This window comes from Centruroides vittatus, unplaced genomic scaffold (genome assembly GCF_030686945.1).
Source record: "Centruroides vittatus isolate TY-2023 unplaced genomic scaffold, ASM3068694v2 scaffold_1782, whole genome shotgun sequence".
Classification (NCBI taxonomy): Eukaryota; Metazoa; Arthropoda; class Arachnida; order Scorpiones; family Buthidae; genus Centruroides; species Centruroides vittatus.
This window is the reverse complement of record NW_027122685.1, coordinates 448,098-472,584: the sequence shown is the minus strand read 5'-3', so window position 1 is coordinate 472,584 and position 24,487 is coordinate 448,098. Positions and strand designations below refer to the sequence as shown.

The window sequence follows — 24,487 nt, the reverse complement described above, 5'->3', positions numbered from 1 at the left end:
ATCCCTTACTACTACTTTATTGGCTTATTGAGAATAGATTTAAACTTTCGACCCCCTTCTACAATTCCGTGAACTTCCACCCCACTCTGAGAGAAAGAAGAATAAGATTTACAACACGCTGAATTCATTTTTTTAAATTTTTTTTCATAAATTATGATTTTAATTACTAAAATTATTAAAGACAATTGATTTTTAAGCAAGTTTTTAATATACAGTTTTTTTAATGTAAGATAATGTGGTTGAAGGAAAGTCATCAATAAACACAACAGGAGATGTATGTGATAACAGTCAAATTAATATTTTAATATATTCCCACATTACATAAACTGTCTCACGTGTATCAGGCACATGCACCCATACCATGTGGAACCGTAAAGATATATTATACCAAGAAAATAAACGAAAAGATCTGATTTTTTTCGACATTAAAAACGTGTTGAGAACCCCCAAAGGCACGTAAGGTCAACTCTGGCAAATATATATGTATAGGCTATTTATATATATATATTCTGGTGTTTTTATTACTCCTCCCTTCTAAGGCACTGAAAAAGAAATAAATTTATGTTTGAAGTCCCCTTTGCTGAAGGCCCGAAGACACTTTCTGGTAGATTCGTATAAAAAATATGTCAGAAAGAACAGCACGCTGTACAGAAGTTCTATGTACACATGTTCTTGCATGGTTTTTTCGTTTATTTTTTTAAAAAATTTGAAAAGGTGAAATGGTTCTTTACCTTTGTGACTAGGCAGCGAATATATAATATTTTTTAATTCCTGTACACCAACAAAAAATAATTTACGTTTAAGACTAATGCATGATTTGACGAGTTTCGGCAAGTGCATCGATCAACGCAGAACCCGTTTCACACTCTGTTTTAGGTTTGATAGAATAATTTGTAGTTGTGTTTCCTGGTAGATAATAGCGATTATCGCAGCGAAATTCTGTATCCGAGAGAACGGGAGCTTCATTATGATAATCGGATGCATTGTAGTACTGTTGGACGGAAAGGTTGGGTTGCTTCAAGTATTGTTCGAATTCACTTCTATCGACGTCTTCCAAAATGTCTGTTTCCCCGTAATAAATGTCACCAGAAACATTTATCGACGAATAATTCATGTATCCTTGAGGGACCTGACGGCTCGAATACGCTTGGTACTCACAATTGGCCCTCTCCGGTGATGATTTCATGTAGTTTTGGCCGTAGGTTTGTTCGTAACTCGGAGGACATCTGGAATATTGAGGTCCTTCTAGGTTCATGTTGGACGAAGTGACTAAAGCACGCAGTGTGGGAGAAGCATTGTTATCGATTTGCACTGTATGATTAGTCCTGAGACGAAAGGGTGGACGGACGTTTTTAAGAAAGTTTGACGAATCGCTGAATTTCGATACCAGTTGATTGAACGGGTTCTCTCCTGCTGTTCTATAAACCTCCGTCTCTTTGGTGAATGAAAATCCTTCCTGTTCGGGTTCTATAGGTGACATTTCTGGTGTAGGTAAGGATCGGATCGAATCGACACTTAGATTGGAGGAACCGCTCAAATCACTCGTACTTCCGCCATTTACCACACCATATTCCGGGCACCGTTGGATTCTTGTCGCTTCCGAACAGGGGCTACCGTGTGGTGACGAATCGGGTGTTTGCACGCCGTCCATGTATGAAAGACGACTAAAGTCCACTTTGGATGGTTGGGCGAATTGACAGCTCTCTGCCGGAAACACCATTGGCTGAAGAGTGGGTGGAGGAGACGACGAAGGAATGTTGGCATTCTTCCTAGATCCCCTCTTACCATTCTTCCTTCGTCTTGGCCTGTACTTATAATTGGGATAGTCTTGCATGTGCTGGACACGAAGTCGTTCGGCTTCCTCCACATACGGTCGACGTTCTTGGGGTGTTAAACTCCGCCATTTTCTACCTGAAAATTACACAGAAAGTGGCATGAAAAGCTGATAAAATACGATATATATATATATATATATATATATATATATATATATATATATATATGTTATATATAAATTGATAATTAAACAAGCAATTTACATTAACAAATAAAGCATAAAAACGACAAGTAAATGAAAATAATATATATGTATCTCATCCTTATAATAAATTGTTCTATGCCCCGAGGAATATATCTTTGTTTTATTCGTGGATTTAGATAAGTAGATTTGTGACGTAGGCTAGAAAAACACAAAAAAATGAATAGCATATTATAGCAAATAAATAATTCGCAAATATTTATCGACGAACATGAAATACAAGTAAAATACATCTCGCATGGAAATTTATATCACATATAATATATTTCGGTTGCAAATTTTTGCAATTTATCAATCGTGGGCGATCAAAAAGCGAGAAGCACGATTTTCTTGGCAGAGAAAATAAGTCGACTTATAAAAAACCGGATTTAATATAATAACCTTGATTAGTTTTCTCGTTACAATTTCACTTCTGATTATCTGACAAGTTGAACTTTAACCTGTAAAACTAGAAAGAATATTAATGCAAGAGAATATTCAACCAGGACACAAAATTGTCAATTTGTCTTAATGCGTGGCCCTGCTTAAAAGAGGGGGAGTAGGACAAAATTCGAAATTTTAGCCCGAAAAAAATTATTTTATAGGTGGATTATATCTTCTAATATTCAAAATACGTCATTACCTAAATAGATAATCTTTGATAATTTTTTTAAAAATTTGATAAGATAAAACGATTTTTTATTATCGTGATTTATATCTCTCGTCAACAGTTCATGGCTCCTATTCTTTCACTGGAGTAGCATAAATTTTAATTAATTTAAACCCTATTCTGGAGTGGAATAAACATTCTTCCAAGTTAAAAAAATAAAATTCAGGCGATAAAAATGTGATATATAAACGTGAAATTAGAGGAAAAGTTGAAAAATTCAGACCTTGATTCAGTCGCAAACCGTGTATTAACTATGATTATATCGTTTAAGTTGAGCATAAGTCCGGAGAACTGGTCTTTGTCGAAGGTTGCGAAACGTCACAAGGACCTGTGACGTCATATTGCGACATTTTGATACATAAAAAATTAATATTAAGACATTATTAAGAGTGAGAATTACTCAAGGATAGAAACTAACCAAGCTTAGAGGAAAATTTTGTTAAAGATGTTAAACAATCTTTAAAAAGAAAATATATAAATATATTATAGAAACAATAGGGGTGTTATTTAATAATATATCATATTTAATAACCTATACATGTTATAATTTACGATACAAAACGTTGGTTTACAATGAATAAGCTTGTAAAAATGAAGTCATTTTTTTAAAAGATGTGACAATATTAATGCATAGAATTCTTTGCATTAATTTTTATTAATATTTAACGAATGTAACAAACTGTATAGATTCTGAGAATCATCAATTATGCGTCAGAAGCATTCTTTCATCTTCCGCCAAGCTGAAGACACGCAATCTACAAGAGGATGGTCGGTTCGCACGTGACGTAGTTTACTTTCTTGGAAATGTTAATTCTGGGGATATCGTTGATCGTCGTTCATTTCGTGTGTAAATTCCTCATTTCCCGACGATTTTTATGCGTTTATTGCCGGGAAAAAAGTACAATGGCCATGCCTTATAAACTTGGAAAATTCGATACGTTAGCTGTCCGTTTCGTAATTAATAAGGAATTTATAAACAGAATGTCGATATTTTGTGTTTAAATTTATTACTAAGCGAGTTTCTATAGGAAATTCATAATCAATTAGTATGCGCGGGTTTACCTATGCAACGTTTTAGTATAGATTAAATACTGGTTTGTACGGCGCCATTTTACTTGAATTCGAGTTTAAAGCTGTAAATGAAACGTTTAATTATTATTTTAAAGGAAGAAAATCAAAAAAAATAAAGAATTATTACGGTAAAATTTACAAAAATACAAAATCACAAAATATATTCAGGATTTCTTTTCCTGATTAATAGTGTAAAAAATGCAGTAAATTTAACTGAAAATATCAAAAAATATCATCAAATTATTCTTCTAATAATTTAAATTTTGCCTTTAATTTAGTCTTATTTAAACAGTTAGAAAGCAACGAGGAAACGACACGAGGCGGCAGCCATCTTAACTTTAAAATAAATAAATAAATAATATGGAAATTAAAGCAGATTAAATAAAGATGAAAGTGAGCAAACAATCGACAGGAGCACACCTGCAAAAAAAGAACAATGTTTCTCACGAGTCCATCGAACTCGACAATGGAATTTCTGCAGGGACTTTATTCAATATTTGTGTGCAAATGTTTATAGAGATTTTCAGAAACTGTTTATGATTTTCATCTCGTAATGTTAAAACCACAACCCTGCCAACTTCAATCAACAGAAAACGTGACTAAACCCCCGTCTATGTCCGAGCAACCGGCTATTAAACATCTTCACGCTTTCAATACTACTTAAACACAACGATCATTGAATCTCGGTTGACTGTTGTGACAAGAAAACAGCGAAGAATCCTGATCGATGATGGCATAAATGAGTCCTTTAAAGTCCTACGTATCCCTCTGTAATCAACTGGTTTGAAGATTTGCCGTGCTTTAAGTGTTAATAACAAGATAGAGGTGACAGAAGTTGGCTCGGGGCACTCGGTCCTTTTCAATTATGCCGCTCGGTGGCAAACCAACGGATGGTGGGTCAAGGTTGCCTTACACCAAATGAGCAAGCGATGAAAAGCGTGGCACGTTTTCTCTACCTTACCTAAGTCTAGAGTCGTGACCTTACATTATATCGCTTCCGACAATATTTTGATTTTATGCCAATCTATTCTTGAAAGTTCTTCTTCTTTGTCACTTAGAATTTGTTAAATGCGGGATGGATACGCACTTTCCTACATTCTAGACTAAATCGCTAAAAGGGGGTGCGGTGTAGAGGAGATTGAGTAAGCTGTACTTGTCTCTTTTTTTCGATCTAGCATTATAAAAAGATACGTTCCAATAACCTAAGTTGGTGTCTAGCCGCTGACGCAGGAAGTTAGCTTGCCAATTTTACTTTTTTTCTGCTTAATAATTGGGCTCGATTAACTATTAAATCTATTTTTTAAGTTTGGCCCAGTTTATTTAACTGTCTAAATTTTAAATTCGGGAATTAATTACGCCAAGAATAATTTAATTAAGGTGAAAAGTGAAAGCTCACATCCACTGTGTAAAAGTGTAGAGATCGACTGGTGTATGTGAAATTAAGGAGTGTAAAGGATTAAAGAATTTGTTTCCTCTTCCTAAAGAGAGAGGGACAGAAAGAAAAGGTGTTCATCTATACTCTATAGGAAGAAAACTGGAGGGAAAGAAAGAAAAATCATTGGAGCAAATAACCAAAATAATCAGATAAGTTTCCTGGAAACGTGCAAAAGTACTCTACTTTAGAAGAGGAAAGTAAAGTGCGTAGCTTTGGGGAAGAAAGTCGAAATTATATGCAGAATGAGAAAGTAATCTTTTAGGACAGGAAGAACCGAAGAGAGAGTAAGGGAGGGGAGAGAAGAGAGAGGAAACTACACAATTTTAAAACGATAACAAAACTTTCCGCGAAAGCAAACATGTTCTAATCAAATAACGAGCATTGTGACGTAATTCCTCTCCTTTCCTTTTGTGATTTATTTCAAAATATCAATTTCTTTCTTCAGATCTCAACCATTAAGTTCAACATGACTGCATCCAAGTCATTTTACTTATTCTGATTATTATATTCCTTTGTTCTAACTCGATTCTATTTTACCTTTTCTATCATATATACACAATAGATTTAATAATAATTTATAGATGCTGAACTAACCAGTTCTTTATTTTTATTTATTTATTTTTTAATGGAAAAAACGTCGTTGTTTGTTACCAGGATAGGAACCAAACTCGATATTGAAAAACTGCAACCCGAAAATATACCCGATTCCGTGCTCTAATTCACCGACTTTCAGTCAGATGTCACCAGAATTGGCATTTCTGTCTGTGGATCGTGGGAAGTGAGTTACCTGTCCTACTTCCTAATTCTCATCCCACACACCAGGTGGCGACACGTCGTCATTAAGACACTAAACCACCGTTTAATACACGTATCTAAGTTAAAACCTCCTTCTTCAGGCCTGAAAAAATCGAATTTTTTAAAATTAATTTTAATTTATGTAACGTAGATATATTTAGTTAATTATTTCCTCCGTTTTTCTTATTCCTTCTAATGCCTGTTTGACCTAATTTCCTCTCTCTCTAGACTCCACCAAAGGGTTAATGTTCTGTTCCTCATTCGATCTCGTTACCAATTTGATCGCTTGTATATAGAAAATTATAAAATTAAACATAATTTTTACGATTAAAACGTTAAAAAATGAGTTAAAATTCTCGAAAAATCCACTTTCATAACAATAAAATGTGCTCTTGTAGTGTAAGATGAGTGGCATTTTACCTATTCCACGTTCTATTTACATAATATAACTTTAATAAATTATTAATATTTTTCTAACTAAACACCCAATTTTCTTCTTTTATAATAAAACCTACGTTAAAATTAAATGTGTCAAGTTATAGAATTTCATCATTTAATAAGAAATAAATTCAAAAAAATCGAATTAAAATTAAAATTAATCACGTTAAATGTCCTTCAGATCAAGGGATGTTCTGGGTTATTTTAATCCTGTTCTCCAATCTTATCGCTGTTTACGTTTTCCAGAACAATCACGAGACGAGATAATAAACTAGAGACAATCTAATAAAAATTTTATTTGATTTCAATTAATTTTTAATTTAATACAATCAAACACTTTAGGGATAAATCCCTAATTTTCACACCCAAAACGAGCCTAACTCCCTCTTTCGCACGAATTTTTTTTTAATTGCCGATTTTTTATACACTTTCAACGCGTAAATTATGGAAATTTATGTGTAATTTAAAGTGTATTTATATATTTTTTCGTATAAATAACTTGTTTAGCAACTGAATTTAAATCTCAAATCATCGAATAAACAATAAACCTTGAGAGAAAGAAGATATGAAAGGAGATAAGATGGGACCATAGAGCACTGCATTACATGAAACTGTAAGGAGATTGCAACATAGTGCAGTATTATTATTGAAAGTAGAAATTTTTATCGAAATATTTATTTTAAAATATAATATATTTTAAGTTAATTTTTAAGATTTTTATTTACTAAAAAAGTATATAAGCCTTTGTAAGTTGAGGGGATGGGAAAAATTGCAATTGTGATGAGAACGATGCGAACTGGAGCAGGAAGAGGAATCTTAACTTTAATAATTAATATTCAAATCTATATTCGGAGTCTGAGAAAGTTCTCAGATTATAAAAAATCTCGTTTATTAGCATTTTAAAAAAAAAGTGATTTAAATTACGAGAAAAGTGTTTACAGATTATTTTAATAATTTAAACTATAAATTTCGAATTTCCTTCGTATTTTCCTATACTTTTTTACGTAAACTTCGACGAATGCCAATGTTTTTCTTTTTAAAAAATCACTTTTAGAAGCTTTTACATAAATTAAATAAAACACTATTTTAAAAAATGTAAATTTTTCAGGGGAAATGTTCTTTTCTATATTTTAAGTTTAAATCGATTTTATAGAAGCGTGAAGGAGCCTTCGAGTGAGACTGTAATTAAGAGTGGATGAAATTTGGTTTCGAGTCCCCGGAGTTACGTAAAATAAAATGATTTTTCATTCGTTTGTTGTTTACTTTCAACCTTAAAACGTAAAACAATTTTTTACTTCGAGTCGCTTGAAAATAATCGAAAAAAATTGATGTAAACTTGGCGAGTTGTTGAAAACAAGCCAAAGAATTGTCGACAAGAAATGGACGACTTTGTTTAAAAAAGATCCATTTGACCTGTTAAAAAAACGACATTGCAGTGGATAAGGACACGTTTAACATATTAAAAATAATAATAATTTATTTTAATTGCGTAATCTTTTATTCAAATTAATTTACTTTTATACAACGTTGAAGTCACTCACTTAATGATTTTCGTGCTTCGTAACATTCTTAGTCTCTCTAGACATATCGGGCCTTTACAATAATATAACCTACTAATTATTCCTATATACAGCCTTTTACAGGCTTTAATTTTACGTGAAGGCTAATTTATACGTATTCTAAGTGAGCTTTAATTTTATATACGCAGGCTACTTTCTACTCATTTTTACCAGAATTTATCCCCCAAAACATTAATTTAAACTATAGAAAATTTTATAGGGCCTTACTTTTAATATAGAAGCATTTTCTCTATATTTAAAAACGATATTTTCTTCTAAAATTCGCTTCGAAAGTAGCCTTATAAAGGTAAACAAAACATTAATCTAATCAAGAAAAACTTTTTCTATATATTAAAAGTGAGGCCCTACAAAAATTTTCTATATTGTAAATCGATTTATTTTTGTAAAATCCTGGTCTAGAGCCACTTAGAAAGTAACCTTTCACTCAATTGTTGCGAGTCCACCCTCTTGTATAGGAAGAAGGGGGAGAGAAGTAATAGTATGACTGATCCGTAGAAAATAAATATATCTAGTTGATACATGTGAGAAAAAACAATTGACTTTATTTATTGTCTTTTCTAGATGGATATGTTTAGTGTAGGCTCTTCATTGGAAATTTCTGTTGTGACTAAAATGAACTAAAGTGCGAACTAATTCAGAAAAATCGTCCGTCATTTTTTCATCTAAACATTCTTCTTGACTGCATTCGTTCCGGTGACACAACCGCTGGCAGTACATTAATCACAGGTGCTAAATCATACAGTAACCTCTACTAAACAGCCAAAGGAGAGATTTTTCTGTCAATGGTAAACATTAGCGATCCAGTTTATCCATGCTCGCACCTTACTACGTCTATAGCTCATTTACTTCCATACTGCGCCAGTTACTCGTTATAACATCATTCGGGTTACACGATCTTTAATACATAATTAAAATAAAATTATTATAACTGGAGAGCCAACTTCTGCTTTCGTCTCTCTATATAATATATAAGGCAACATATATTTATATCCCTTTTAATAAAAATAGCAAAATTACGCCTACAGATTATAAATTATTCGCTTAAACCTGAAAAAATGAGTTTTTCTAACGCGTTTCTGAGTGAGAATCGCTACGTCTCTTCGATAATAAAACACGATAAAGTATAGAAAATATTAAAATTTAATTTCATTATTTTTTAAAAGTGTATATTAATTATTTTAAAGTTTAAAAGTTAAAATAATACAGCCAATTCATTAAGTTTTTTAAAAATTGTTCGTAGAAAATAGATTTGTTGGCAGAAAGTTGTCATTTTGAGATATTCTCGCCTTTCTACCGTAGATTGTAGCCGCCAGAAAGGCGAGAAACATCTCAAAACCATGTTTTTTTCATGCCAACAGTTCTATTTTCTTCAGTTACAACTTTTTCGGATTTAAAACTTTACAGTTTTGAAAGAGAAATAGATTTATTGCACCTGAGAGTATTAACTAAAGGCATTTCTTTCATTTTTCTATGACAGAATGATATATCGACGATACAGGAAATAAATATAATTTTCTGAGGCTTCCAAAGATGTCCGGATATCTTCTATAATTCAATAAAAAGACAGCAAAGTATCCTTTTAAAGGTAAATTTTTCATGTTTTTCGTGTGTAAATCGATCGTATTTTTAAGCAAAACACGCAAAAAATCGCTTCTAAGCCGATAAGAATTTGAAAGAAATCTTCTTTAAGTTTTTATTTTAATTCTCCTCTAAAAAATCACTTAATTCATTTAAAATTTATTAGAAATTTTTTTAAACTTTTATTTTTAAATTATTTTTTTCGAGCTGTACAGTAAAACTGTATAGAGATGTCGTTTTTAAGTTAAACCCACCAAAAAAAATCTAGGAAAAATTCTTAAAATTATATCTAATATATAATATTTTTAAAAAATAGAAGCCATTTGAATGTAAAATATAATAATTTAAAGCCTAAACATTAACTTTTAAGCCATTACTTTTATAAAATAAATAAATATTTTTGAAGGTTGCAACTGTGTAGAGTTAACGGTTCAAGAAGTTTAAAACCACAAAAAAATGTATAAAATTATTCTAAAAAATAACATTTTAAAGCTTAAAAATTTTAATATATTTTTTTTGTACAAATTCTTATGTACAGTACAGAAGCCTCGCTACCATAGAGAAATATATTCCAAGTATTGTAAAGTTGAGTAAATTGTTATCCAAACGATCGACATTTAATGTAAAAAATATTTGTAGATTATTTAGCAATAAATATCTAAGTATTGATATAGAACTTGTTTTTTTTTTTTTACTTATTTTTTTCTGAGCAATTGAATAATGAGTCATTGGAAGGAATAACGTTAAAGGGAGATTGTACTGTACATGTATCGAAAGTTTGCTAGTGCTGCAAGTTAACCACAATTATTTGGCTTTCTGCCACTACCAGTTGGCTAGATTACAGTCCAATGGAGTTTGTCTGGAGGAAATATTCAGTTACTTTACAGAATTTTAACAAAGAAAAAAAAATTTCCCCCAAACTTCTGCGTGCAGTTTGATACGTAATTATAATTTTATTAATACTTTAATGAAACTCGAATTGCTCGACTTTATGCAATGTATTACTAGATGAAAACTCTCGGGAAAAATATTTCATCTGATAATGGAATTAGTCTACATTCAACTTGTTTCTAAGCAATAATTATATAGCGCATAGGGTGAGAGTGCATCGGGAGATTTGCATAGAATGATGAAATGTACTCTTTATAGAAACAGTTAGAGTTATTTCTGTCGTGTATTAAAATTTGATAATATTCTACCCATTTTAAACGTGTTCGACCGTTAAAAATAACGTTTACCTTCGTTAATTTGACCTTATTTGTCTAAACGATCACACCCAGATTAATTTACTTTCTGTCTCAGCTACCTTATAATTATATATTAATAATAAAATTTTTATTCTGTATTATAATTATTTTTATAGATTTTTAAGCGAAACAACGCGAAATATTTGCTTGAAAACTAACTCAAATTTATCTATACGCCTTCGTGATTGACTACTGAGTAGAATTGCCAGTGGAATTAATAGAAAAATAATTAAATATTTAAAAAAAAATTTATAGTAAAGAAAAACAAGATAGAGTTTTAACAAATGAGGATGTGTTTGAAAGGAGCCTCATAAGGTGGGGAAGTGAGATTCATATATCATTCAGACAGGAAACGATAAACTAGGCTCCAATACTTATCTGAAATCCTCCACTAACGTTATAAATTATGTGTCCACTATAACACCTGAGATATGCTGTCTTCATAAAGAAGTATACCGAACTAAATTATAACACTGTCTTTGACTATTTAAAGCATTCTTTTACTGTTTATTGTATTCTAAATTTGCCAAAAAATCGCTTAAAATATGTCGTAACTTTGAAGCTTCCACCCCTTTCGTCGCATGTTGCAGAAAGCCTAAGTATGTGAGTCTGATATACGATTTTATAAGTAAAATACGGATAATTTTTAAGTGTTTGAGAGCACCTTCTTTCATTATCTGAGCGGAGATTCTTGTCGATATTGTCGTTCTCGTGTTACAGAAATTTTTGCTTTTATATGGCTTTTGGATGAGGAGAAACTATTTCAATCAGCCTATTATCTCGGTAGGGGATCCGGCACAACATAAATGGATCAAATAACATCAAAGACTTGATAAATGCTCCATGTTATACAAGCTGGACAGGAAATGCTTAAACGACATAGGATCTATTAACCTCGAGCGATTAGCTCGGATATGTTTTGAGGATAAGATAACAAACGTAAGCAGATGTCAAACTGTGAAATTTTATCTGAAAGATTCGAAAAAAAGCAATGCATACTTATTGCAACTCCGTATTGAAATCTTCATAAAAATCTTTTCCGAGTGAAGCAGGTGACTCTCCGCTTTTTGTCTCTGTTAGTTGATGTTATCGTCTTCACACTAAACATAGGTTTGACCTCAAGATGACAGGACGTTGTCTGCATAGCTGCTTCCCGTTCGGAGCAACCTAACTTATAGTAGCTTCACTTTTTCACATGTAGGCTAATGGCAACAGTACACACATCTCTCGGTATCGATACGCGTGAATTATGACTTTATAGGACACATTTATACGTAATTATTATATTTATAAGACACTTAATCCATTTTTCTGGATCTCATTAATATATCCTGACGACTTTGATTGTAAACTAGTTGATAAAAACGAATCATCAACTGGTGCGAAGTTCCAGTTTAGTTTATCCTAATAAGACAGGTCGAGCGAGTTTGTATATGATATTAGATATTAAATTTATAGTTTTTCTATTTAAAAACTACGAAATTAAGCAAAGTTTACATATCGAACTCTCTCTCTAAGTGGAAACATCCTGGTTCTTCGACTCGTACAAACGATTTTCATCTTTAGTGCAACATTGAACTGAGTCGAGATAGCAGATCTACGTAGGCCTCATATGTAATTACACGAAGATGGCCAAACCGAGCTGGAGGCCATGACGAGATTTTTCGTTAAATTACCAACTAAGAAACGGACGACGAACCTTGGTAAGTCAATCAGTAGGCTGTGGGTGGAGATAGGGTTAGGTTGGGGAGGACAAGCGGAACGAAATTCAGGTCAGCACGTTCATGGGATAGACGCCCTAAACTCGTTTCGTATACGCTTATTTTAACGGTAAGAAATCGAGGTCTTAGCTAAATAATAATCCACAAACCACACTAAGTCTGATATTTAAAAATTTCAATGATTTCTAAGGATAAGATTCCAGACGTGTGATTGCTTAAAAAACAGGAAATTCAGCACGTTTATGTGTGTTTATATGCAATTATTAGCTTTAAATGACGTTTAATTGTTAGTAATAAAGCATAATATGCTTCCGAATTTTGTACAGGTGACAAGGACGATGTTGCAAGTTGCTCATCTCCTAGAATAGTGGGAGAGAGTACCAGTTTTCCAGAAGCGTGACTGTGTCTAACATCTGTTGGACTTTTCGTACGTTCGTGTGTTTGACCCAAATGACGTCATGTTAAACAGAAGTCTTTTTCGGTTCTTTTTTTCATGTTTTTTCCCCTATGCTGTGGCATTCTCACCGTTGCAAAATTAGAGGATGGAGCAAACTGGATGAACTGGGTGGAGTCTCCAACTGGTTCTTTAATATGTACAATAGTATAATGCCCAGTAGAGGAAGTGAAAGTAGCCGACGAGCATTTCCACTTACAAATAAATAATTGCTTCCTTGCTTAGAAATTGCTAAACCTTTTTTTCTTCTTTTCTGTTGGCTGTCGTCGGTTTTTTGATAGACCTCCCTCGATAATAATAGAATGCAACTTGATTCTGTTTACTAGATTTTTACATTTGAAAGTAGGCAGAGTAATTGTCGTCTTGATAGTTAGCACGTTCCTACCGTTTAAACATATAAAATTTCATGAACATTTTTCGCAATAAAAAGAATTTCTAGCAGTTTTCTTTTCATAAAAATTGCACGAATTGAATTATACGCTGTTTTAAAAAGGAAATTGCATTGATCTGCTTATTAATTTCATTCGAAGAAGTCCTAAATTTCATCAGCTTCCCTCCTTATAACGCGTAATTTCATAGCTATATTTCGTGAAGAGTGTAAGTTTAATAGTCTCAATCTCAAAAAGCATACATTTCTCCTTATTTAGAATTTCTTATTCCTTATTTATATTTCATTGTTTGAATTTCGAGAAATAGAAAATTTCACAATTACAATTTCAGAAAATGTAAATTTATAATGAAATTTTATATTTTACTCTAGAAAAACGTCATGTATTTCATCGCTTCGTTCCCAAAAAAGATCAGATTTCGTATTATTAACCTAAAATAAGCGCAACTCTCAAAACAAAAATGCAAGTTTCATAGCTTAAATCCGGTAAAACATGCCAAATTTGATCAATTTCTGACAAACACATCACAAATTCCGACAGAGAATCAAAGAACCTTTTAATCGCACAATCTTTCATAAAAGACGATAAAAAACTGCCCATTCCCTCTCCTTAAACAGAATTTTAATGAAGGAAAAATGGAAACATTCAGAAAGTAGAAAGTGTTTTTCGGACATGTTCTGGGTGTGTTCATCGACGCGTGGAACTCCATCCCGTCACCGAACAGATAACGCTTGGAGAAAGTGAGATTCTAAAACGGATCTACATGACATACATTTAGTATTTGGAACAGGAAAATACAAGTAATTAAAAATATGCATATGTGTGTTCCCACAGAGGATACGCTTGGATGATGTTTTATATACATAACATATATTAAAACTCAATTATTAAATTAGTTAAATATAATATACAAATATATATATATTTCTCTTCGATAAGCTTTCAAAATCGAGGGTGGAGTGGAGCGTGTATTAAATTAAAACTTGAACCACACACTTTATCAATATTATATATATAATATTGTTTGCTTTTTATGAAAGGTGTAGATAAAAATTGAAAGGATTCCTTTCAATTTCGTTACTTGTAATCCGTCAGATAAGAAAATAAAGACAAGTACTTTCTTAAGATATCTGAAACTCGAATATATTCAAGAATTTTATATTAGAAAAGTTGGAATATTTGATTGCATTGTTGTTTCCAGTGTTTACAATTGGTTAAATGGAAATTCGAGGTGGATAAGAATGAGAATTTGTGTGTCGGAGACGAATCCAGAACCAGTTTTTTCGACTTTTTAAGCAGTGACAGAGCGATCAAATTGTTGTTTAATGTGATGAACCGAGACAATAATGGCCGACAAAGCGATTTCGATTGGATTTAAAGGATGTAATGAGGATCTAATCAGAAAAAAACGGGTTTGAATGACTTTTTTCTCTTCATTTTTACACAGTTTTTCCTGTTCGAGAGGTAAAACCCCTGTTTGTTCGCTCGTAATTTTCCTGCCACGTGTTTATTTCCGTAATGAGGAATGTTTGCCGAAATTATGAAAAAAACTGTTTTCGTGTTTATATGCCATTTCTGGCAACCGAGTAACCCGCATTCCACGATGTGACCTAACAGAAGTCAATGTCAAAGGTCAGTCATGGAAGCTGAAGCAGCCGATAGAAGCTATCCCAATTAATCTACATCAAATCCATTCTCTCCGCCTTGTGTGGTCGTTAGTCGATGATACCTGGCCCAGGTGGTAGACGAGCACGTGCGCCACGTTCTACGCAAACACCTGTCGCCATGGACAGGTGTTTGTAACGTGGAACACCCTCCTTTTCTGTCCGTCGTGTGTCAAGGTAAGGTTAAAGAATTTTAGTTTCTATCCCGTTTGGATTATAGGAAGGTTTTCCTCGGTTCTTTTTAGAACGGGTTACCACAACTTCTAAGTATCTTTACTATGAATGATGAGACTCGATCATGATTCGGTTCGGGCCGAAAAGTCAAAGATCATCACCGGGAGCAAACGAACAACAACAAATCTTGATCATAATTGGAGTTTAGTTATTATAATTATCTACAGACAGTACCCACCGTTCGTCTGTTTATAATTAATACACAGTTCGTTAGGATCACGTTTAATGGAAACTCGTCCAATGGGTCAATTCTTAACCCTTTGATAATTGAATTGTTTGTTAGATTTAAGAAGTCGACTCTTTATGAAATAAATCAGAAAGTTAATAATCATGCACCTGCCTTTGACTATTCATGGGAAGTGTCGTAACTCGCGGTCCTAATCTTAGAGCCATTAGCAACACTTCAACCTGCTTAGTCATCAATTTACAACGAAGGATTTCATAAATTCCGTTTTATTTAATTAAGTAATTATAGTTAGTTTAATTAGGAAAGAAAGGAAAGATTTTAATTTTAATTATATATATATATTTATTTTTTAAAGTTATTTTAAGAAGGTAACGTAAGAAGTGGTTGAAAGTGGCCTGTGTTAAGAGGAGAAAGCGAGCTTTTTTTAAGCCAAAGTGAAATTTGCAAGTGCAGATAATGATTTCTTAACGAAAATTGGAAGCTCAATTTTATTTCGAGAGCGAATTTACTTTTCCATCCGCTGTTCCTTCCCTAAAGTAGCTTGAATTATGTTAACAGATAGATACCTGTTGAAATTTGGGTCGCTCTCGTGCAATGACGCAATCGCTGGACCGCGCATTACCCCCTTTTCTTGAACGGAAAAATTCTCTCGAACAACAAACGAATGACCGACGTAAATTAAGATTAGAATTTTCTCACAACTAGTCTAAATTCTAGCAAAACATTTAAATGAAAATTTCTCTTCATTTTAGTTACTTCTTTCATAAAAAAGTTATCTTTAGATAAACTATTCTTAGAAATTTTACTACACTAACATTTGCTTTAAACGCGAAATTGCGCCATTGCTTTCATTAGCATCTCAGCAGGTAGCGATTGCATCGGTGTTCAAAGACATGATTCTGTCAACAATTCAGACGGATGGACAAAGTGAGGAAAATTCAGCAAAAAGTCCCTGTCATCTGATGTTATAAATTGAATAGAGACGTGTAAAAAGACAATATTTGGAAGGTAATTCAACATCCCTCCCCTGTGAGTAAGATCCGTGACGAATTCTTATTTTCGAGACACTCATTCGGACACTATATAAAAGAATAGTTCGACCTGAATAAGTTTTGTAGGTCGCTCGTGTCAAGGTTTCCCCCGATTGCTTTGACTTTAAAAAAATAAATAAATAAAAATAAAAAATAGTCAGACTGAAGAAGACACGATCGTGTGGACCCGAAGGGAACAGCCAAGACAGCTCTTCTATAAATATCTCCACCCCGGGTTTTACAACAGTCCTTAACCCTAATTCTAGACGCGGGAATAAAGAATTTTCCACGGAAAAATATACGAAAATATTGTTTTAAACAAATAAAATTGGAAACTGGGAACGTTCGATTGCAATGCGAGGTAGTCTCAGAGCACGTGTCGATTACAATCGATCCTAAAGAATTTGCACGGAATCGATTGGTATAAATCATTTAAGCTAAGCACCGGAGCGAAACGGAGGTAAAACGAAATGAAATTGCTTAAAAGTTATTTTAGAGGAAGAGGAATATTTGACAAAAGTTCTTGCCTCGCATTAAGTGGCGGTCTAAAATAAGAATTAGTATATGGGTTAATCAGTTGTCACATACTGTCAGTGATATTATCCCGTTTGAAATAAATAAAACCTCCTAGCAACATAAAGTTAAAACGTTAAAGTATATCTACTCGAGCCTACGATCTAAATATAAACTTATTTAAGTCAGACTCACCTAGCATTTTACTGAGATCCGCGTTATGCAAATCAGGATTTTCGTCCGCTAAACGTTTTCTTTCCACTTTAGCCCATACCATAAATGCGTTCATGGGTCGACGGATCCTCGTTTCCTTACTTCCACTTTTGGTCTGATTTTGCGTTTCGATCGGGGATGTCATGGGAGATTCGGGTTGACGGACTGTCTCGTGGTCACCCAAGTTTGTTGAATAGCATTCTTGCCATTCGCCATAACAATACATGCTAAGGCGTTCGTTTGAGACTATGTCTGGATCGCCGTAGCTTGCCATAGTTAACAGCATGGACAGTCCCAGCCAGCAGTGCCTTGCCTATCAGACAGCCTATATGCCAACTGGCTGGCAGCCAGATCACAGTACTCTTCTCTATCTGCTCTCCGCAGGCACTCATGACCTGCTGCGACGCAAGGGATGACGGGTAAACAGTCCACCCCTCTTACGACCAATAGCAACCGGTTACACGAGGCTATTTCACGTTCTGTTTCGTTCCCGGCTCTGACGTCACCGCCGAGTTCTCAACCGAATTTTATTTGAACGCGTTTTGTTTGCATAATTTTTACGATAAATTCTTATACTTTTATTCTTATTAAATAGAATTATTTACATTTAAAGTAGTTGGATGAGTATACAAATTCCCATAAATCTCTATTGTTTCGGGGAGTAAAATTGAAAATCATACACACATCACACACATGATAATGAGTCAACAAAACTCGGAATTTCTTCTCTACTCCACCTTTAAACGTATATTTTTTATACATTTATATATTATTTCCTTATCTCTAACAGAAATTTAAAAAAATTATCGGTTTTTGGACCCTTTTCGATACGAAACGGTCGAGCAAAAATCGGTCTGCTAAGCAGATGTTAGACGGGAAATCACAGCATTTGGCCATTAGGAGCCACACACTTTCACAGCTGCCTGTTAAACAGACTTTCTATAAAATTACTAGGCATATCACCTAACCGGAAACCAAACAAAAAATACACAAAAAAATGATAATCTAATTATTTAAATAGCTAGAGAAGGCTTCTAGTTTACTAACAGAAGGAAAAAAGCTTAAAAAAATTAAAGGATGAATAGTGTTCTGGTACAAATGAATGGAATCGATTTCTATTCTAATCAATCAAGCGATACGTCCCCCACCGACACGTTTCTTTATAATCATTTTGTGCACCGTTGATGTTTTACACCTTCGAAGTTTATAAGGATTGTATCAATCAGTATCAGAGCATCCTCTTACAAGACACGTTTCATTAATTGTAGCAACGAATATCTTCCACTTACCAGGGTCATTCTCTCGTTAAGTAGGGCCGTTAGATCTTCAAATTTATAAAAATTTTAATTATTAAACGAAAATATAATCTTTTCATTTCTTAAAATTCTTAAAATATATTCTCTTATTTATAAAATTAGTGAAGAAAGTATCGAATTTCTTATGACCAAGCTGTAACGCGCCGCTTACATTGTCTTCAAATTACAACTAATTGAATATATAAATGATTAATTTTAACGATAATAAATATACTTTTTTATAATTTGATACGAGATTTATTTTTAAATTAAATTTTGCTTCGTTTTTTATTTTATAAATTCAAAAATTTGGGTACTTTATTAAAGCAAAAGTGCTAAAGCGGGAGCGTGTTTTATATTTCTCGCCTTTTTGATGAGGGGTGGAAGCATGAAGCACGTTCAAGCTTCATCCTTTTGCATGGTGTTACAGAAAGAAGAGTGATTTTTAATATTATTTTTCGATTAAATCTACAAGTTAAACATAATTTTGACGTCTCTCTAATTTCTGTAAGGAGGTAAAATACTGTCAATTCTTTCAACATCGAATGACACAAACCATCCCTTTAGCACCCACCCCGAAAGGCATCGAGTGTAATAATTAATACTTAATTATGACGTTCGAAAACAGGAAAAATTCGACGAAATTGAAAAATGATTCCCTTTTTTGTGGAAAAAATAAAAAAAAAGATTTGACCCATGCTCGGTTTTTAAATATAGACAAAGAGATATACCTCTTAGATCTTGTCACAGCCTAGTAAAGATCTGGGACCTGTGAAGAAAGCTATATACAAAGTTAAAAGGTGCTGTAGTTGCCTGTCACTGACCCCTCCCAACTGTCAGGTGACATCGCGTGCATTTGCAGACAAACACGCCAACTTTACTCACCTTAGCAACTAAAAAAACAACCGGTAGTGTCTAATGAGCGATTCTCTACAAGAAATTTAGTGCTATTACTAGTGCAGAATCCGCAATGCACTGTTTCAAGTCGGCCGTACCTAGGAGGTCATCAGATAGTAGCACGTTGTTTCCGTAATGCTTTAATTAACCTAACCTCTGTCGATATGCCATTAATAACAACTAAACGTTCTAAATTCTTGGTTACGTGTCCAAAAACTCAGCCCTTTCGACTCTAAAATGAAAAAAAGGAAGATAAAAAGACACTCCCAAGAATCCTCGCCGCCTTCACCCCCAGTGATCGATTGCTTGATTTGTTGGAGTTGTTAAGAAACTGAGCTTATCGCAGGCGAGTTAATTTGATAAGAATCATATCTTTAATGTCGAAATTTATATATTTTTCTCGTTTCATTTGTTTTCTTACCCTCTGTAGCTCATTTCTTGAGGAGACACTGTTTACGAATTCAAGTATAGACAGAGGACTTTGTCATATCGGTTATATAACACTGCGTCACATTAAACTACAGGCAACACGATATGAGTTGTACACAGGACAAAGTCAAAACACGGGGATATTCGGTGAATTTTTCTATTAATTATCTTATTTTTTTATTATTATTTTTCAGGCGAATGAGGAGGATCTTTCGAAATCTGTGTGTTGCTCCTTTGGTCGAAACAGATTACGCTTTTTAAAATAGATAAACATCAGTAAAAAGCGATAATTTAGGTTAAGAAATGGGAATATTACTTGTAAAAACAAAGTAAATATAGCTAGAAGGGTTTATAAATTAACGAAACTTTCGTTAGAAGGATTAAAAGATGCGAAAGAACAAAGGAAAGTTAATGGATTCTTTCGGCGAAAAACCACTCAAAAATCTTTTATTTTCTAACCCCGAATTAGTATTGAAAATCGTAAAACTATCTTAAGACGTCCATTAAGTGTGAACCGATTTAGAATTATTAATTAGAAGCTATTAAGATTGCAGATGAGAGGTGTAGATAAAGCCCACCGCTCTAATTGCTATTCGACAAACGACCTGTTAACAGATCGTTAGCGGTCCTTTTGACTTTTCGGCAATTGTCAACATTTTCTTCTCCATCATCACACCTGCAGAATACTGTTTTAATGGAACTAACTTATTTATTATTAAATTAGTGAGATATCTGGTGGAGACTTTCCCTTTTTTATTTATTTATTTCTCTTTGTGTAACGGTGTTATAAAGAAAGATAGACAACACCCGGATTTTTTGTCAAAATACATTTTTTCTGCCTTTTTTGCGCGGTGTACGATTGGCTATTTATCATTTATGTTTGTGATTAGATCGAATCAAAGCTATCATTATGTATTTTTTGTCAGTTTTGAATTTTTTTAAGGACCTTTGCCAGTTTCTCTTCCGATCAAACACGCATTGTTTGTAACGAATGAGTTGATTCGTGGAATAATTATTTGCTGGTTTCATTCATATCAAGTTTTTCTCTTCTATTATGTAATTCCACGACTTCATTATTTATTTATTTTTATTGTTTTTTCGAATTTAAAGAATAGAATTTGTCTTTAAAAGGTTCGACAAAGTATCGATACAATTTGCTAACGTTCACGCATTAATAAATATTCCTTTGTTTTTTTTACGCGACATAAATTAAAATTGAAATCAAATTTTTATTTATTACACAATTTTAGTTTAAAACATTACATTTTTTAAAGTTTACACTAGAGTAATTTTATTCTATTATCGATTTTTATCGATATTAAAAGAAATACGTCGAACGTCAGCTTAGATAATGGTTTAACTTAACGTTGAGCCACGGAATTACTCTTATTTACGCTTTTATTGCTTGAAAATGTCGTGTTAAGTATAATTTTCTGAAAATTTGGAGAGTTTATTGTGTTTTTGGCATATTTTTGAAGATTTTTTGGCTCTTGTGGTTGGCCACAATGTTTAATAAAATTTCAGGATGCTCCTTCATAATCTCTTTGAAAACTTGAAATCAATAAGCAAAATCCTTGGAATTTTTACTATTTTTTAAAAGAAAAAGTCTAATATTAGTATAATCCTCAAAATTTAAAAGTATTATTTATAATTTTCAATTAAAAAAATTAAGAGTTTCTGCCTGTTTTAAGCTCCCTTCTTTGCCAGTTCTTTCACAGTAGGTTTGGTTCTGTCGATTTAAGAGAAGTGACACGTTGGCACCATCAAATTGTATGGCTGTTGGCGTCGAGGGGTTCCTTATTATTTTCAATTGGACACGTTGTACTGATAGAAAAGGAAATGAAGGAGGCATTTGGCTTCTACCGCTTATACAACTTATCACATAACTACTTAAATCTTAAGTATTCCTTATCTACGACAATGTAAAACTATCTATCGATAGCCTAAATACCGCTACCAATCTATTAAATAATTCTAAATATATGCTAATTGAACTATTTTTATTTAATGATACTCCTATAAATATATAAAATTATACTTGATTTTATATTTTATGTAGGAATATCTCTATATATTTATATTTACATAGGAGACCCTTCTCCTACCTAAAACTATAAATTTAAAAGCATGAAGGGCCTAAGCTGTACACGCCTAGGTTCGGGCCCTAAAGTGTGTGTCTCCTCCTAATCCTGATGCATCGTTGTAAAGAATATTTTAAAAATGATACTTAAAAAATAAATTAATATATTTTATTAAAAGTAAAAAAGAAAAACAAAGCAGAATCCTGCAACTCCCTACATAGACACAAAAGTCCCCTACAAAGGGGACTTTTTAAGCACTTTTTTCGGGGGAGGCCTCCAAGTCCTTATTACAAGGTATTATACTGATATAGAACTAAAATATTTGTAATGAGCATCGAGACGAGGTCCTTAAGAAGGGACAGGCCTTCGATTATGGACGGGAATGCCCTTGACGTTAATTAACAGCAATTGTATGCCAAAGGCCACGTGTTGGTAACGTGAAAAGAGAGCTTAAAAAGCATTATTAACTGAAGATAATGATCTAATAATCGAAGTTTTGTGAGTGTATTTTGAGTTTGACTTACTAATTCACAGAATATTTAATGGCTGATAACGGTATCCGTGATTACAATAAGCGAGGATTATAAAATAAATAACAGAAGAGGCCTAACTTTAATTTCGGATTGAAATAAGTAAAGTGATGCTCGGGCCTCAAACCTCTTCGAAAGCCACGAAGACACAACATTCCATATAGCGAATTCCCCGTGTATCCCAGAGGAAATTCGTCGTAGAAACTGTCAAAATTCCTCACCACTACCAAAAAAGAAACTTTCTGTATCACTTTTTGAACGCAAAAGACTAAATTTTGGGGGTCTGGATGTAATTTTCCCTCGAAACAAGATCATTACACCTCTTGGTCTTTAAATATTACGTAAAAAACGATTGGTATTATTACGCTGTTAATTATGCTGAAAAATCATTAATTAATAAAAGAATTGCAGTAAATCCTTTATAAAAATTGAATTTTTCTATATTTTTTGAAATTTTTAAGAAATTTATATTATTATCCTCTTATTTTGAATATCGAGTTATGATGGAAAGTTCTGGTTTTTAAAGCATTTTATAATTTTTCTGTGTTTTTAATTAATCAACGTTAAACTTTTAATGCTAAATCAGTGATTTAAACGCAGTTATTAATCTAATCTAATTTTTATACATTTTAGTTATATAACTTTAAATATATTTATCAGATATACAAGACGTATGATGATTAATTCATGAAAATAGAAGTGATTTATGAGTGTAATGATAAACTTAAAAAAATTATACGATTCTAAGGTTAAATTCATAAATTTTTATATTAATTTTTTTATTTATAAACAGGAAATTCCAATGAGATAGGCTCATGTGCCTGTATAAAGCATGAAGTAGGCTACCTGATAAGCTCTTGTGTTTGATTTTTCTGTTGAAAAGATAGGCTGTTATGCCTAGAAGATGCATTGATAAGCTAGGCTCTTGTGCCTACATAATATAAAAAGGCTGTATTATTAGTATTAACTTAATAGGTTCTTGTGTTTAGATGATATTGAAAATATAGGCTCATGTGTCTACGCGTAAAGCTGCATTTTATCTAGGCACAGCACTAGATCTATTAGGCCAAGCTTCATTAGACAGGTTCCTGGCCAAAAATATTAATAAACTAATTAATTAATTAAGGCCCTCAAAGGTGATGACTTAAAAAGAATGGATCAAGTTTCGATTTCTTGCATTAACTTCATTTTGGACCTTTTTAAATCTCTTATTTATTTTTTATTAAATTTTATTAATTATATCTAATTAATCTATGTATTTTTATTGATTCTACTCGATTTAATACGAGTTAAATCTAAAACATTGATTGAAAATAGACTTTTTGATATTAATTCTTCATATCAAAATATGATATGATTAGATAATATCTGAGCAAATTTTTTGGATAATTAAATTGATTTCACTTTAAAATTAATATTTATTTTGATTAAAATAATTTAAATAATCGGAACACCATCCACCAGTTCCTCCTAATTCTAATCCTGCATTATCACAGATGAGGATGCTTAAACACGTTTCCTATCGAATTTTCCTGCTTACAAACGTCAAATTTGCATAAAATAAGATTATAGGGGTATATTATCATCATTAAAGATTGATATATATTGTATTAACTTATGTAATAATGTTATATTATCGTTCAAAATGGCGAGATAGCACTTTAATAGCCTATGAGAGGGCGTCATCTTTGTATCGAGTGGTTATAATTAAACAGTCCCCACACACATCTGTCTGATGTCTAGTCTAATAGAACAACTGTAATAAAATTTGGCATGTTTTCCGGGCCATTCACGGGCGAATTAAGCATAATAATTTAATACTTAGCCCCTAAAATTCGAAGGATGAGAACTGAACTCTACGTAGGAAATCGAGAAAAGGTAACATTTACGACAATTTCTTAATACGTGATAATTTGCTTATTATCTTAATTTTAGGGTTTAAGATGTATTTTATAATAATATCTTCTTAATTTTATGAGATTACAAGCCAAAATTTAATGTTTCCTCCCTCTTTCTAG

General features: G+C 32.7%; 1 protein-coding gene across 1 annotated transcript; it reads right to left on the bottom strand.

The window, feature by feature from the left end:
* Positions 1-282: 282 nt before the first annotated feature.
* Positions 283-17,633, bottom strand: LOC136987420 (transcription factor Sox-17-alpha-like). Its single transcript, XM_067285158.1, has 2 exons — positions 17,220-17,633; positions 283-1,911 (listed from the first exon to the last, which is right to left on the bottom strand). Exons 1-2 carry the CDS (start codon positions 17,521-17,523, stop codon positions 806-808), a joined length of 1,410 nt encoding a protein of 469 aa, XP_067141259.1. The 5' UTR covers positions 17,524-17,633; the 3' UTR covers positions 283-805.
* Between the last annotated feature and the right edge of the window lie 6,854 nt (positions 17,634-24,487).

Bases quoted from the DNA above. Each gene is read 5' to 3' on its own strand.
- LOC136987420 (XM_067285158.1), bottom strand. From the start codon at position 17,523: ATGCTGTTAACTATGGCAAGCTACGGCGATCCAGACATAGTCTCAAAC. The intron at 1,912-17,219 runs GTGAGTCTGACT...TGTAATTTTCAG, and splicing joins GGATCTCAGTAAAATGCTAG to GTAGAAAATGGCGGAGTTTA.